The sequence below is a fragment of the Saccostrea cucullata genome, unplaced genomic scaffold, assembly GCF_032062105.1.
Source record: "Saccostrea cucullata isolate Sc308-1 unplaced genomic scaffold, CSIRO_AGI_Scuc_v1 ctg589, whole genome shotgun sequence".
Lineage (NCBI taxonomy): Eukaryota > Metazoa > Mollusca > Bivalvia > Ostreida > Ostreidae > Saccostrea > Saccostrea cuccullata.
In genome coordinates this window covers 114,636-129,267 of record NW_026920208.1, presented here as the reverse complement: position 1 = coordinate 129,267, position 14,632 = coordinate 114,636, and the positions used below count along the sequence as shown (strand labels likewise).

The following is a 14,632-nucleotide window of genomic DNA, read 5'->3' as shown; positions in this document are numbered from 1 at the left end:
TCATTTGGGGAAGTTCAAGGTCACTGGAAGAAAAATTTCATAATTCGTGTCTGGTTGATATCTTTCTAATGGATAAACTTGGTAGGTTCTAATTTCACACAAAGATTCCTCCTGACCTAAGGATGTGTCATGACCTTGGGTCAAGGTCATTTGGGGAAGTTAAAGGTCACTGGAAGAAAAATTTTATAATTTGTGTCCGGTCCATCTTTTTTTTATTATGAAAAACTTGAATCTACTACTTCACACAAACATTGCTTATGACCTGAGGTTGTGTCATGACTTTGAACCAAGGTCATTTATGCAAGTTCAAGGTCACTGACAGAAAAAGTTCATAATTTGTGTCTGGTCCGTATATTAAGTCTATTTTTTTATTAGGCTGCGCCTTCGTTTCATTTATAAAAAATATAATGAGCAATTACATTTGCACTAAAAATGTTTTAGCATTTCTCTCTTCTCTTAGATCCATATTTATTCATGATTTAGCACTTCTGAAAAACCCAGCGGGGGGTATTTTGTCCCGTTTGGACAGTTCTAGTTTTTATAGCCTTCCTCATGTATCATATTATAAAGTAATTAAGACAATGCCTTGATTTCTTTCTTTTTAATTTGATTTCTAAATTTTAGGCTTCATCACATAGTCACTCTTACAGATTCATCTGGTTTTGTAGCTATATGATGTCTCTGTATGTAACTGGCTCTCTCTTTATAAAAGTTGGCCAACTCAGTGTTTCTCTCTACTCCAAAGCCTTTGAGGTATAACTGATAAGCTGTGACGCAAGATTTTCCATCATCTAACTCACAACCTTTTAATGCATATTCCAATGTTTTTTCGGGAGATTTCTTACTATAGAGTCTTTGGAGAATGTAACAGCTGTCCACATTTTTCTTCTCACATGCCATGTGAAGGAGTTCTCTCCCTTTCTTTGTGTCATGATAGTCTTTCCACATTTCATTTTTGTCTAGCATCAGAACGCCCAAATTTTTACATGCTGTATAATAATGATTATCACAGGCCAATTTGAAATATTTTATGATATCATCTCTGTCCGCTTTTTCTGTCAAATCTGCAAAAAAAGCCAAATGACATTAATTAAATTACAGAAGAAAACAAATCTGAACTGGTTTCATGATATTTCATTCTAAACATCCCTTTTCTTTTGGGATTTAATAAAATGTGCTCTGCTTTTGAAAATGTCTCTGAATAAGAGAAGATAGAGCTTTCACATTTTGTATGTGCATGTTATCCTGTGTCGAGGCTTTTCCCCAGTGTACTATTACACATGTACAGTGTAATAAATGTTTACCCTTAACCTACCTTGTCCTTGAAGTTTGATCTACTAAGCAGAAAAATGTTACTTTTCAAAATATATTTTGGACTTCAAAAGATAATGTTTTTACACTTTAAATGTGCATTAAACTGTGATAAAACCCTTCCAAAAGTATTCCAATTTTTGAGGTTTGTCTTCCTCCAAGTTTGACCTACTTTCAAAAAAGCTATCCGTAGTAATCTTAGCAGTAGCTTTTGTACAGGGATATTGATTTTTTTTATGTAAGTATTCACAACAATGTATTACCTGTGACCAAAACTTTACCAAAATTATGTTCTATGATCTTTATCTCATGTTCTAGACCTTGAAGTTAATCTTACACTTAGCCATTACTTAGAACTTAGGTTTTCATAATATAAAGCTTTTTTTGTTAAAAGATGGACAGGCAAGACACTGCACCCAGATCAATAGGAAACAAGAGGGGAGTAACCCAAATTTAACAATTTGCTTTTCACTACTTTGATATAGGAATCTTGAACATAAGTCTTGCTCAAACATAGACAAATGAAGTGTACAGTAGACTTCATATAAAATTCCTGAGGCACCTGTATTTAGTTCCTGAAAATAGTTAAGGAAGGTCCATACTTTCACGGATCCGATTTACTTTTACACACCAATACAGAATTCTTATTATCACTTTTTTATCGAATTAAATTTAGGCCTATATCATTTTTAAAAATTTCACTTTCGTTTTAAATTTTGTAAAAAATAATTAAAAAACTTGATATTCCAAAAATGGGGGTATACATGTTCAAAGGGCTCTTTTGTTAAATTTTTCCGGTCAATCATAATAAAGTTTGTGTTTTTGTTAACCTTAGATATATACTCACCGTCAATAGAAACGTATCACCTTAATTTTAGGGTGAAAATTATATACAGGTTATAACTATGTACCAAAAAAGTTAGGACATCTTTTACTTTGTCAGATCAGTTATTTAACGGTTGAATGAATTTCTTTCCATTACCGGAAGTTGCTTTTTAGCCCTTTTAACAGAATTCAAAATTTTCCATTTTGAATGAAATTTTAAACAATATTTTCGGTTTTCAAGGTTTTGTAGCTGTTAATCATAAGTATTGTACTAAAAGGCCGTGAAAAAATCCTTCTTTCTTTACCGGATGTGATGGCTATATTTTCTCAAAATGACTGATTTTCATTGCTAATTCTGGAAATTCTCAAAATAAAGAAAAAAGAGCTGCAGATGCAAATGTACACTATATTACAACTCATCAGGCTCATGTGTTTCAATAGCATAAATGTCAGTTTCTTGACCGGATGTCCAAAAGTTGCTACACTACGCCAGGTTAGAGAAAATTCGACCGCAATATCTGAAAATTATGTATTTAAAAATGTCCAAGAATATTAATTTCGCTCAGATTAAGACAGTAATAAACTTAATGCATGGTAGAAATCGGGCTGCATTTGTTGTATATGGCGGACTAGCACGTTTTCATTAAATGGTCGGAAAGGGGGATGTTTTAAGATTTACTGGGTAATTGTTTCTTTCTAAGATCTAAAAATAACATTTAATGTTTAAATGGAGCATTGATTTTTTGTAAATTTACTTTTTACCTATTAAAATATATTCATTTTTAATGTTATCATTAAACTTTAGAAGGTAACACATAACTCTTAAAACATCCCCCCTTCTTGCTATCAGTCATTTTGAGGAAATATTGGCATCACATCTGGTAAAGAAAGAAGGATTTTTTCCCGGCCTTTTAGTACAATACTTATGATTAACAGTTTCAAAACCTTGGAAACCCAAAATATTGTTAAAATTTTATCAAAAATGGAAAATTTTGAATTCTGTTGAAAGGGCTAAAAAGCAAATTCCGGTAATGGAAAGAAATTCATTCAACCATTAAATAACTGATCTGACAAAGTAAAAGATGTCCTAACTTTTTTGGTACATAGTTATAACCTGTATATAATTTTCACCCTAAAATTAAGGTGTTGCGTTTCTATTGACGGTGAGTAATATTCTTACTAATTTTAAAGACAAAATGGCATGTAAACAGTTTAGATTTTGAGAATTATTAAAAATAAAGATATTTTGAGATTTTAATCTGAAAGATGTGGACAAATTGAACATCAATTTGTTAATGTTTTCCAGGAAAAATTTCAAATACTCTCCTGGCAAATGAATGTTTTTTGTTTCCACAAGCTTTAATATAAACTTAGTGTGATTTGGTGCATAGCTTAATAAAATATGATATCACACTTCTTTATGTTTAATTTTGGCTGTTGAATTTTTAGAGGTATGTATTCTGAGACATGTTGTATGAAAATTAACCTGCAAATATATGTCTTTTATGGGTGTTTTTATATAATTAGTTAGTTCATGAGTTATTCAAGGTATTCAAGTTAAAAAATGATCAGTTTGACAGAAAAATTTGAAAGTACGGACCCACCTTAACTATCTCTAAGCACATTAAAGGCTCTTAATTGTATTGGTATCAAGAATATACCTAAGCAAGTTTTGTTGTACATTTGATCAAAATATACACTCACATTTTTTATCATGCAGTATCATACCAGCCAGAGAATCACAGCTTTGACCAAACTTGTATTTTTCGCAGTTCATTTTGAATATCTGTTTGGCCTTCTCCTTAGCATCTTCTTTATCCTTGTCTACATAACCATGGAAGTACCCCAGCCGATGGCAACCTTAAGCAGATAAAATAAAGATCTATCTATTATATATTATCAGACATATAAAATTTAATAATATATTAGTATACTGTAGTGTTTAGGTGGTACTCAAGAATGTCACTCTCTTTCACAAGTTTGACACTCAATCCAATGAATGGATCAATTTATCAATAACATATTTCAAAAACTTTAAGTTTCTACTACAACAGTTACTCATTCTTATTTCTGAAATTTTTTCTGAAATAAATGAATGACAGTTGACAGGTTTGTTTCTTTCTTTTATAAAAAATCTCTTTGGAGAGTTTTTTTTTACTCATACATACATGTATTGAGAGAGCTGCAAATGCAAGTTTTAGACCTATATACACCTGACACTCAAGGCCATTGGGCAGGGATGCTAGGATCCAGCACCTACTGTGACATGAGATTTCAGTTTATACAGTCTCATCTGAAGGACTGGTCTTCATATATCATGGTAGGATTGAAACCCACAGTGTAAAGAAATAATTATATTTTAAATCTCAACTACAATTTTCTAACATATTTATTTAAAACCACTGGACTTTTGTCATGGTTGCACTGGTCTAGTCTGCTGCATTTTTCACTTTAATTTGCTGTTACATTTGGTGATTGCCATGCCCTGGAAATGATGAAAGACTTCCAGGGAAGAGTCTGGGTCAGGTTTATTTGATGGCCAAAGACCTTTAAAGAATGCGGTCAGACAGATTCAATTGCCAGTAGCTCAGTTGGTAACTGGTAGAGCACCTGACCAAAGATTCAGTGGGCCTGGGTTTTAATTCTGGTCTCGTCTGTTCCATTTTTCTACACAGGGACTTTAGACGGTCTTAGATTTTGCTATGATTGTCTCAAGTCTCAGTGTTTTTCTCCTCTCCCATTACAGAACTGACAAAGATTCTCATTATAAGCAGTTGCCTTCATCTTATTAACCCCTTTTCAATATCAAATATTTTAATAGGTCCAGCACAACCCCTTGGTTAGGTTATATAGCTTGACAGCTCTGTTTAAATATCTATAATGTTTTATTTAGCTATCAGAATGGCTTGATACTTAAAGCACTTATTTATATGCAGTTTTTAAGTTTTTAATGCAATCTACTGCAATTGTACATTGTATTTCATTGTATATTCTACAATAATTCAAATGTTGGTAAAGTGAAAAGTTCAGATGTAGATTAAGGTAGGATAGAAAAATGTAGATGAAAGCTGATGATTGATGAAAAGACCATACCGGTTGGATCTTCCTCCTTAAAACAACTATACTGGTATTCAATAAGGACGTTCTGGAGATATTCTTTCACTTGATTAGCATCTCTCAGGTCATACTCCGAGTTTCCTCGAGACATGATTGCATAAACAAATACACCGGCACGGTCCACGTTTTCAACTCGGTTTACCAAATTATTTCCGGTTTTTCAATATTTAGTAATTAAAACATAAAATATTCGGTACCAATTTTTTAAAATTATAATATTAATTTACTCACTGTATGCATTTAAATATAGTTTTAATATTTTTATCTTACAGGTAAAATGAAAATTATATCAGAGCTATTTAAAACTTTCCTTTTTTGATGTGGGTCCCTAGAATTACCCTTTACCAAACTGAGAAATTGTACGAGTTATCAACACCGCAGCCAATCATGGAAGGCACGAAAGAAAAGGAACACCTCTTAGCCCTAAAAGGTAAATTGTTTAGCTACTTTCATTCTGTCAGTGCAGAATATATTGGATGTAATACGTATATTTTACTAGTGAAAACCATACATCGCAATCAACCACACTTCTTCAAGTCAAATCGATGGTTTACTAGAATTCGTCTGCTCTTTCTGTTTTTTTTTTAGAATTTGATTTAGATTCAGCGATTATACTCTTAAAGAGGTATTCATTTTTGGTTTATGTATTGCCATGAATTAATCGTTTACAATGTATATTTAAGGTAAAATTAGATTAAAATATAAAAATCACCCAATGTGGTTTTTACCTTTAAATGATGTCCAGTATAATAAGTTGATGGTGTGACAGGGCAAGTGCAGATACCTTTTCAGTGTACTGTTTATAAACTGTATTTAGACTTGTCTCTTTAAACTGCATGAAACATTTGGTGTGTTTGTACTCTCAAATGACATGAAGTTTAATGTAAGTTGTGTTTCCAAATCGAAACATGATATTGCTGAATTAATTTTTATGAAGAATATTTAATTTCTATTTATTTATCTGCAATATATCAATTGAACTTTTCTTGTTATTCTTGTGAGAGTGTTGCTTAACAAGCAATGCATTGTTGGTCTAGAACTTACTGCAAAAAAATTAATTTGGATTGTATGTGCAAAGAAAACATATGGCTGAAAATTTCTCTGCTGAGCTATCAGGCTTATCCACGTGACACCGCTCCCTCCTCTCTTCGATAATTTGCATTACTAATTTACACATACACTGTAACCTGAACAAAGCCCCCCACACTGGCCACCAAATGTAGTAGGAAAGGAGAAATGCATGAAGAAAACATATGGCTGGACCGTGGAAATCGAACCAGGGACCCCTGTATTACTAGTCAGGTGCTCTAACCACTGAGCTATCCAGGCCGATATCCTCAGTCCGTAAAGCCTGAACTTCTACAGGATCAATGTGCAAAGTCAAAATTTTCTCTTTGGCCAGGCGTTGTGGCACCACTCTCTATAATTTGCATTTATATGCCAAAACGCCAACTGCTAGGGTGAATGCAGTTTACTTTCTGAATTGAATATATGTAAAGAAACCCTTAATCCACTTTAAACTTGATCCACCATTTTGTAACACATTTTATGATATGTGGAACTCATGATCATGCTATCTAGCTAGTGAGCTATCTTTAAGCTTTGCCAGTGTCAGATGTAATGTAGTCATCCTGAGACTGTGTCAAGCAGTTGAAGGTGCAGCAATAAACCTGCAAAGCCCTTGGAGGGGTGACTATTAATTGTAGCATTTTTTTGGCAAAATTGACTGAGATTCACCATAATTAAGGATATTTGGACTAGCTGTCACTTTAAAATAGGGCTTTATAATTCATCAATCATTTCTGTATATTTACACTCAATTACAGCTTGATTTAGCAATTGAAATAAACCTAGTGGACACTGCTGATCAGTTTTGTTTCATTCATAGAATATAATAAAAAATCAGTCAATTTCTGGCATAGTCCAAGTGCTGAATTTCAGTATTTTTATTCAGATTAACTGGTATATTTTTTTTTTATTTAACAAGCATATTAAATAATTTTTAAACTGTAAATTCCAGTTGTGACTTATAGCTATAAACTTATTTGTGCATCAAATCAGCATTAAAACAGTAAATGGGGTCAGAATTGATATATATACATGTAATATCATGCTTTTGCTCAACATGCACCTAAAGAGGACTACATATAAGTTTCCTAAATGAGACTGAGTAATGAAGAGGATATTTCTATATAACAATGTTGAATGATCAAATTATTACAGTCAGTCTGTATGTGAGTTTCTTTTGACAACATACATATGTGTTATTTTTTATCTATGTCACTGTTCTTCCAATACAGTGAGGGGCAACTGTTATGGCAATTAATGTTCTTCTCTTTAACACAACAAGCACATATATTACACAAATGTAAACAATTTAATGCCAGGAATTAAATGTAAATAGAAAGAAAGAAATCATGATGGAATATTTTAAAATCTGCAAACAAGATAGCAAGAACAAGAATATTTCACTCGATGAAAAAAAAATGTAAAACTGGATTTCCTCTCTTTGATTGATACTCTCTATGCCTCTTGTATATAAAGCCATTAATGATGATACATTATACTGATTTGACCTTTCTCAGAGTTCCAAAAAAAAAATGCTTTTCCTTTTTTCCATGACCTTTTTTTTTAATACATTCAAGATCATAGCAGTTTAGTTAACCATTAATGAATTAGGTGCTAGTTGTCTGATTCTCTTGAACAGAACTATTCCACTAGCTGTTGTAAATCAGAGACAAACTCAAGTAAAAAATTACCCCAGCGGTAAGTAGACTCAAGTAAATATACCCTTTAATTTCCAAAGACAAAGAAAACACAAGATTATTTGAAATTAAAAAAGTAATGGTCATTTAAGTTGTCATCTGGGATTATGCAGCTAAACCAACAATTTTTTTATTGTAGCAAATTCATGAACATGTAATATGATAGCTAGTGCTACTTGTAGCCATTATGATCATATGTGGAGTGTGCCAAAGGGGCAATTTTAATTTGTCTCCTCATTTTCTTGGAATCTTTTTGCTTATGTTGATGTTGAGAATGAAGCAGTGTATCTCCTGGTCCTTGCGTGCTAATTCGCTGAGAACTGGATAGGGACTAACGGTCTAAATCTCACTTTCCCATATCTATTCTCAATGTTGGTCCCTTTTGGCCAATTTATTAATGTTTTCCAACATGGCATCCATCATTTGCCCATCAAGAGACACTTAATCAATAGTTCAAATACACTGGGTGCGTTAAATGATTTGCAGTACCTCAAATCAGAGCATTTCTTCAATTCTTCATTTTTCGCCTGTATTGGCTTTTCATTGATTTCTCATAGTTGCTCGAAACATAGTCTGTATCAGAGATGGGTTTTCAAAGGAAAGAAATAGCACTGTAATGTACAGGAATCTCCCAGGAATTGGAATGGTATTGAGACATTTGATAGGAAAGGCTTTGATGCTGTAATTTTTTGCACAGGAGATTGAATGCTTTTTCTACAGAACATAAAATAAATTTACTGCTGTGGTATTTAATTTCCTCCATAACCTTTTATTCCAAAGATGGTGCAATGTTAAACTTTTTACAGTGTTGATATATATTTTTTTTTTACATAATTTTAGTTTCATCTTAATTATTTTAAATACAGACTGTGCAGTGATCAACTTACCTCCTTAGCTTGAAAAATTCTTTTCACATGTATTTGTTTTTCAAAAATAACTATTAAAATTGTGTTGTCTTAGATTTTGCGGATTTAGATATTTAATAGCAGTATCAAAAGACGAGGGATTTGAATACTGTGAAAGTACTTTTCTCCATGGAGGCATAATTCCACAAGATCGCAATTTCTTTTCAATCAACTGGTTGAAAACTATGCAGATTTCTTTTATTGCAACATTATGGCTTAAATGCACTTTAATTAAGTATGCTTTGACATTAAGTATGCTTTTCCCTTGAAAAATTGTAACGGCTTACATAGTGTAAATAAATCCCATGCGGAGTAAAGTATGTCTACAGTACATGTATGATATAATATGTTTTGTTGACATGGTTTTTTCTCTCTAATTTTAACTCAAAAATGATAGCAATTTACAGTTGAACTTTGGTATCTTGAGCACTGACATCTCAAATACCATGGATATGTCAAAGTGATTTGAATGTCCCAGTGTTTTACCCTGGATTTCTCAAATCCTTGAATTATCTTGAAGTATTTTCTTGGTCCCATCTTGTTGAGTTAACAAGGTTTGACTGTCGTTTGACAAGTTCTAAAATCAGAAACTACTAGTCCCCAATATTCACAGTTTAATCAACGGCATGTCTCTTGGTGCAAGGAAACTTTTGTTCCACTTGGAGAAGACACTTTTATATTATTCTGTTATAAGCTTGGAGATTGTTGTTCCATCTGAAAGTGTTTAGTTTCGAAAATTTCAGTAAAATTAAATGTGTAGAAATCCAAAAGATTGAACTAAAAGATTTTGAGTAAATAAATCTGAATAACTTAAGTGCCTTCATTATAAATCAAAATAGTATAAAGGACCACAGGTGCTTGAGGACAGGACCCCCCCCCCCCCCCTCCCCAAATATAGACAACCTGACCTGTAAGACTTTTTTCACACAAATTATATATGGATGACACATTTGTGATAAAATCTATCCTATCAGTTCAGAAAATTTGCCTAAACTAACATTTTATAAAAATTTCTACCCCACTCTCTATATATAATGATTTTTATTTATAGAATGTAGGGCAGATTTTATAGAACGTTTGTTTTAGGTAATATTTCGATTTGATGGTATAAATCTTATCACAAATATGTCAATGAAAATGTATTCATGAGAAAAAAGTCAAAAATGCCCAGAGGTCTATATCGAAAGGGGGGGGGGGGTCCTGTCCTCAGGCACCTGTGTAAAGGACAGCATATTTAGACAAAATGTCTTCATATAAAATTCAAAGTCAGGCCAAAATAAAATTACAGTTTGTTTGGAATTGCCACCTACCTCATTGAAATGCCCCCTCCTGAAAAAGTTTTATTGACCAAAAGCAGGAAGATTTTTTTTTATTTAATCAATTTTTTTTGCCCATTACATGTATCACATACATCATACAAAACACTGAAATATAGTGTCAGATATATGTAAAAATTAGGTGTTTTTGTTGATGGTAGATACTTTTTTTAAAGTCAGATAATGTATTTACTGTTTACTGAGATTTTTATCAAAAATTTAAAATTTATCTTCAATAAAAAAAAAATTAATAATTTCCCTCCCTCCTGTGGCTGAAACCCTTCAGGCGGCAATTCCAAACAAACAATTTTTTAAGGATGGCCTCATACTTAATCTTTCAAGAAAGAACACCTGATAGCTTTTTATGAATTGTTTCAAGCAACTGTACCACTACTTTGGAGCCATTTTTGAGATGTGACCTCCATACTCTGATTTGTCTATAATTTCAGTTACTGACTTGTGGGTCAGGGCCTGATTTGGTAGCAAGTGTTTAGACTTCCTAATTACGGTCCAAACTAGCCCTCCCACTAGTACTTATGTCTCTCATGGACCTCTTGGAATGGCCAACATCCACTGGAGAGCCTGCTATGATGAAGCCAGTTATTGACGAAAACTGCTCACCACTGCAATAATTGATATCGATCTACGCATGCCACTGCCCTTAATGATAGCTGACTATAGTGTGTTTATTCCATCCATGAATCTTAATATTATAGTCAAACATTGATTTCTTAAAATAAATAGAAATTTTTATGCCAAGGAAAATTTGTGTATTAGGTTTCAGTTGCATGTTGTATATATTGTGCACATTTTGGAATTGTAGCTCTTCCTGACAATTTATATTTCCAAAGTTTGCAAAGGTCTGAATTGACATGATCTGTGATACATCATAATGTCAAAGCTAGTAAGCAAAATAGTGACATCATCTTCAGAACTAATAATGGTTTTTCTTCATGCTTGTATTTTTAAAGTTTAAATCTTGTCCTATATTTTTACATGATGATGAATTGTCATCAAATATTGCTTATCAAATATTTGAGGAATGATTTTATTTGTGTGTTTAACATCCCTCTTGAGAATTTTTCACTCATACGGAGATGCCACCACTTGCCGATGGAGGACTGCAAATTTCTTCATATACTCGCCAATCATGACCATTTGGGCAGTGTAAGATCTTTTCTTGCCAGCACCAATTCAAGCAACAAAGGACCTTGGTTTATATGGTTCCATCCAAAGAACCAGTCTCAGCATTTCACAGTGAGGAATGAGCATGCAGCTGTGTAACTTATGGGAACCTCCCACCCATTAAAAATAACTATAAAAAGGGTACCTGTCTTTGTTCCCCAAAAACTATAGCAATGATGTCTACAATTTTGTGCCTACTTCTACTGTTTGTCTCATCAAAACATTATGGTAAAAGAGAATTTAGCAAATGATGAGGAATTTTTTCAACTATATTTTTTATACAGCTACCAATAGAACAGTCCTCTAGTACTAAATTTTCCAAATTCTTTTTCTTGAAAGAAAATCAGAAAATAGCTTGAAAGATATGGGGAAAATCTTGCCAGTATTAAACATTATTCAATGGAGCTTTCAAACTTGCATGTTATTTACTCAATTGGAGAAACACAATTGTTCCTAGTACAATTGTCAGTAGATGGATCTTTTACAATTGTCTCTGTGATTTATATTCTATTAATATCATGCTATGACAGAGCTAAATGAAATTGACACAAAATCAATTTCAGATAGCAGTTGAATCATATTCATATTCCACGAGCTGAATGAACTGCCTGTGTATGTGAAGCTAATTATAGGCTAGTTCCTAGCTGCCTTGGAGCACAGGAAGAGTTTTATATCCACCACTGATTTGAAGAAGAGTCTCTCGTCTCCACTCTTTACTCATGTTTGTCTGTCTCTTTGTAAGGAACCTTCAAGAAATTAGATTTATATTAAGGATATCCACTCCTCAGCCTGTGAGGAACAATAACTCTTAAAATTACTATCATTTCTTTTAAAACATACCAGTGTTTATCAACTTGAAATTGAAAATAATACTATGGTAGCTTGCAATTATGTCACATGTTTTACATTACCGGTATGTTAATTCATAACAACTGAAGAATTTAAGAAAAAATAAAATTATACTGCACAAGTACTGTATAATCCCTATTAACTGTCCCAGGTGCTTAGGAAATTGCAAAAAGGAGTGGTTATTTTGGTATTCTCATTACAACATTTAATGTCATATTTTAACCTCAAGAAATCTTTTGAAAAAAAAATTAATCAAGAAAACCACTGAAAGATTGTCTAACTTTCCTTTAAGTTAAGATAATCCACCAAAATTATGCTAACTTTATGATTCATTTTTCCATCAAGAATTTAGAGAATAGACAAGGAGATGATTTAATAATTCACTTTACAGGGATCCTTATACCTTGACAATTGAAAAAGACTTTCACCTATATAGGGGGCGTTTATAGGGGTAGGGGCAATAAATAGGGATTATACGGTAATGAAAACGCACATTTTTTTTTAATGGACATCTATAAAATTTTCCTAGAATAGATGTATCTTGCATATTCATGCAGAAAATGGATAAATGGTGCTATTATTCACCTTCCCTGAAAAATGTGTTTGATATTTGATAATTTTTCCTATATTATATGATTTACTTTAATGTTAAAACTTTCATTTTGGTTAGCTCCATCTTGCAATCAGTACATACCAGTGTAGCATAAATTTTTTAGTCTTTGTGATACATATTGCATTTATCAAAAAGATGTCAACTTAAAGTTAAGATGGCAAAAAAGTATCAATTAGATTTGAGATTTGCAATAATTTCTGAAATTGGGAAACACCATCTCTACATTTCTGCTGTATCTGAAATTTCAGTCTGAATTGTCTTTCAGAAATTGTGGTAGACCACTTACACACTTCTTAAAAGCAATATTTTGTCATTCTTTGCTGTGTGAATGCTTCTTGAAAAAGGATAAAAAGCCGATTTATGGTATACTAAATAGTATTCTTGAAGGAAGTTAATCCTTGCTTTTAGAGGAATAAATGGCAAGGGAACATTTTTTTAACTAAGTACACAGTGATTTAACAGCATATAGGCAAAGGTTTTTGACTAAGATGTGCAAAAAATATATTGTCAAGACAATAAAACTACTGTCAAACCTAATTAAATTTTTAATTTAAAAAATTATAAATAGGGCCCTGCATAAAATGGGGCAGAGTTATAACAATTACTTATCCATTCAACATATTTTTTATCAATGCTAACAAGCTAATTTTGAAATGAATTACTGTAAATCACTTTTTATTCAAAGAACTTTATTTTCGTGTAATTAAGTGAGAGAATGAGCCAGCGAAAATTTCATTCTCACGTTTAAAACAAAAGTATTCCTTACGATTACATAGAGGAAAAACAAGAATTCGTGAAAATTATGTCTCGCTAGTAAAGAGTCCATGACTATCTCACAAAAAAAAAGGTGTCACGAAAAATTTGTGATCTACAGTGTGCAAATTGCTTTGTCTGTCTGTTTGTTTGTATGAATTCCAGAATATATCTCAAATATGAAATGATAACTTGAACAGTGTTCATCATAATATCTAATTTAATGCAGAAGTTCAAAATAAAGGAAGGATATTTGGAGGTCCATCTTTCTGTGCTTTCCACATTGGTCTGTCCAACAACATGGGACTTTTATATAACTCAGTTTTCATTTTCAATTTTTCAATCATGGAAATATTTAAGGAATAACTGTCTAATTTTTTTAATTGCATGATATGGTCAATCAAGTGGCTTGCGTGATTTAAACAATAAAATGCTTTCTTTGTTTGTTATTACTGGAATTAATGGAAGCAGCTGTTGCAGTAAAAATACATAACCCGCTTATGCGGGTTATGTAAATTTTTTTCTGCAATAGCTGCGACTGTTCATTCCAGTAATAACAAACAAAGAAAGACATTTTATTGTTTATATTTATATCTAATAAAATAATCATTTAAAGTAGGATTAAAAAGAGTAATTATTGTATTAATGATGTGAACGTCTTTATACGTTTCACTGATGGAACAGCCACTGATCAAGAAATCTGTAAGGCGACATGCCTAAAGTAGTTCATGCAGTGATTAATGCAATGGTTTTCTTAAGAAATAAAGGAGAAAGTATTCAGTGGATGTAAATATAAATGTATAAATGCCCAAGGCGTTTATGCATAAAATTATAATGCAAGCTAATCGATTGATCATCATCATGACAATTCTCAAAATTTTAATTGCAAATATTAATCAACAGCCTTTTGACCCAGATTCACAAAATAATATTGACATAGAAATTTCTAGATTTACGGTATGACATAATAAATCTAATGGTTTTAGTCATGAC

General features: G+C 32.3%; 2 protein-coding genes across 2 annotated transcripts in view; one reads left to right on the top strand and one right to left on the bottom strand.

Annotated features, from left to right (window-relative positions):
* Positions 1–585: 585 nt before the first annotated feature.
* On the bottom strand, positions 586–5,395 carry LOC134244871 (cytochrome c oxidase assembly factor 7-like). The gene is made up of 3 exons (XM_062727115.1): positions 5,230–5,395; positions 3,841–3,996; positions 586–1,064 (listed from the first exon to the last, which is right to left on the bottom strand). The coding sequence occupies exons 1-3, from the start codon at positions 5,342–5,344 to the stop codon at positions 631–633; spliced, it is 705 nt and encodes a 234-aa protein (XP_062583099.1). The 5' UTR covers positions 5,345–5,395; the 3' UTR covers positions 586–630.
* Positions 5,396–5,545: 150 nt separating this feature from the next.
* The window catches only part of LOC134244951 (trafficking protein particle complex subunit 13-like), a 48,884-nt gene continuing 39,797 nt past the window's right edge, over positions 5,546–14,632 (top strand). The window contains exon 1 of the mRNA XM_062727211.1: positions 5,546–5,683. Within this exon, the coding sequence (XP_062583195.1) occupies positions 5,572–5,683 (112 nt within the window). The 5' untranslated portion in view covers positions 5,546–5,571. The remainder of the gene's footprint in view (positions 5,684–14,632) is intronic.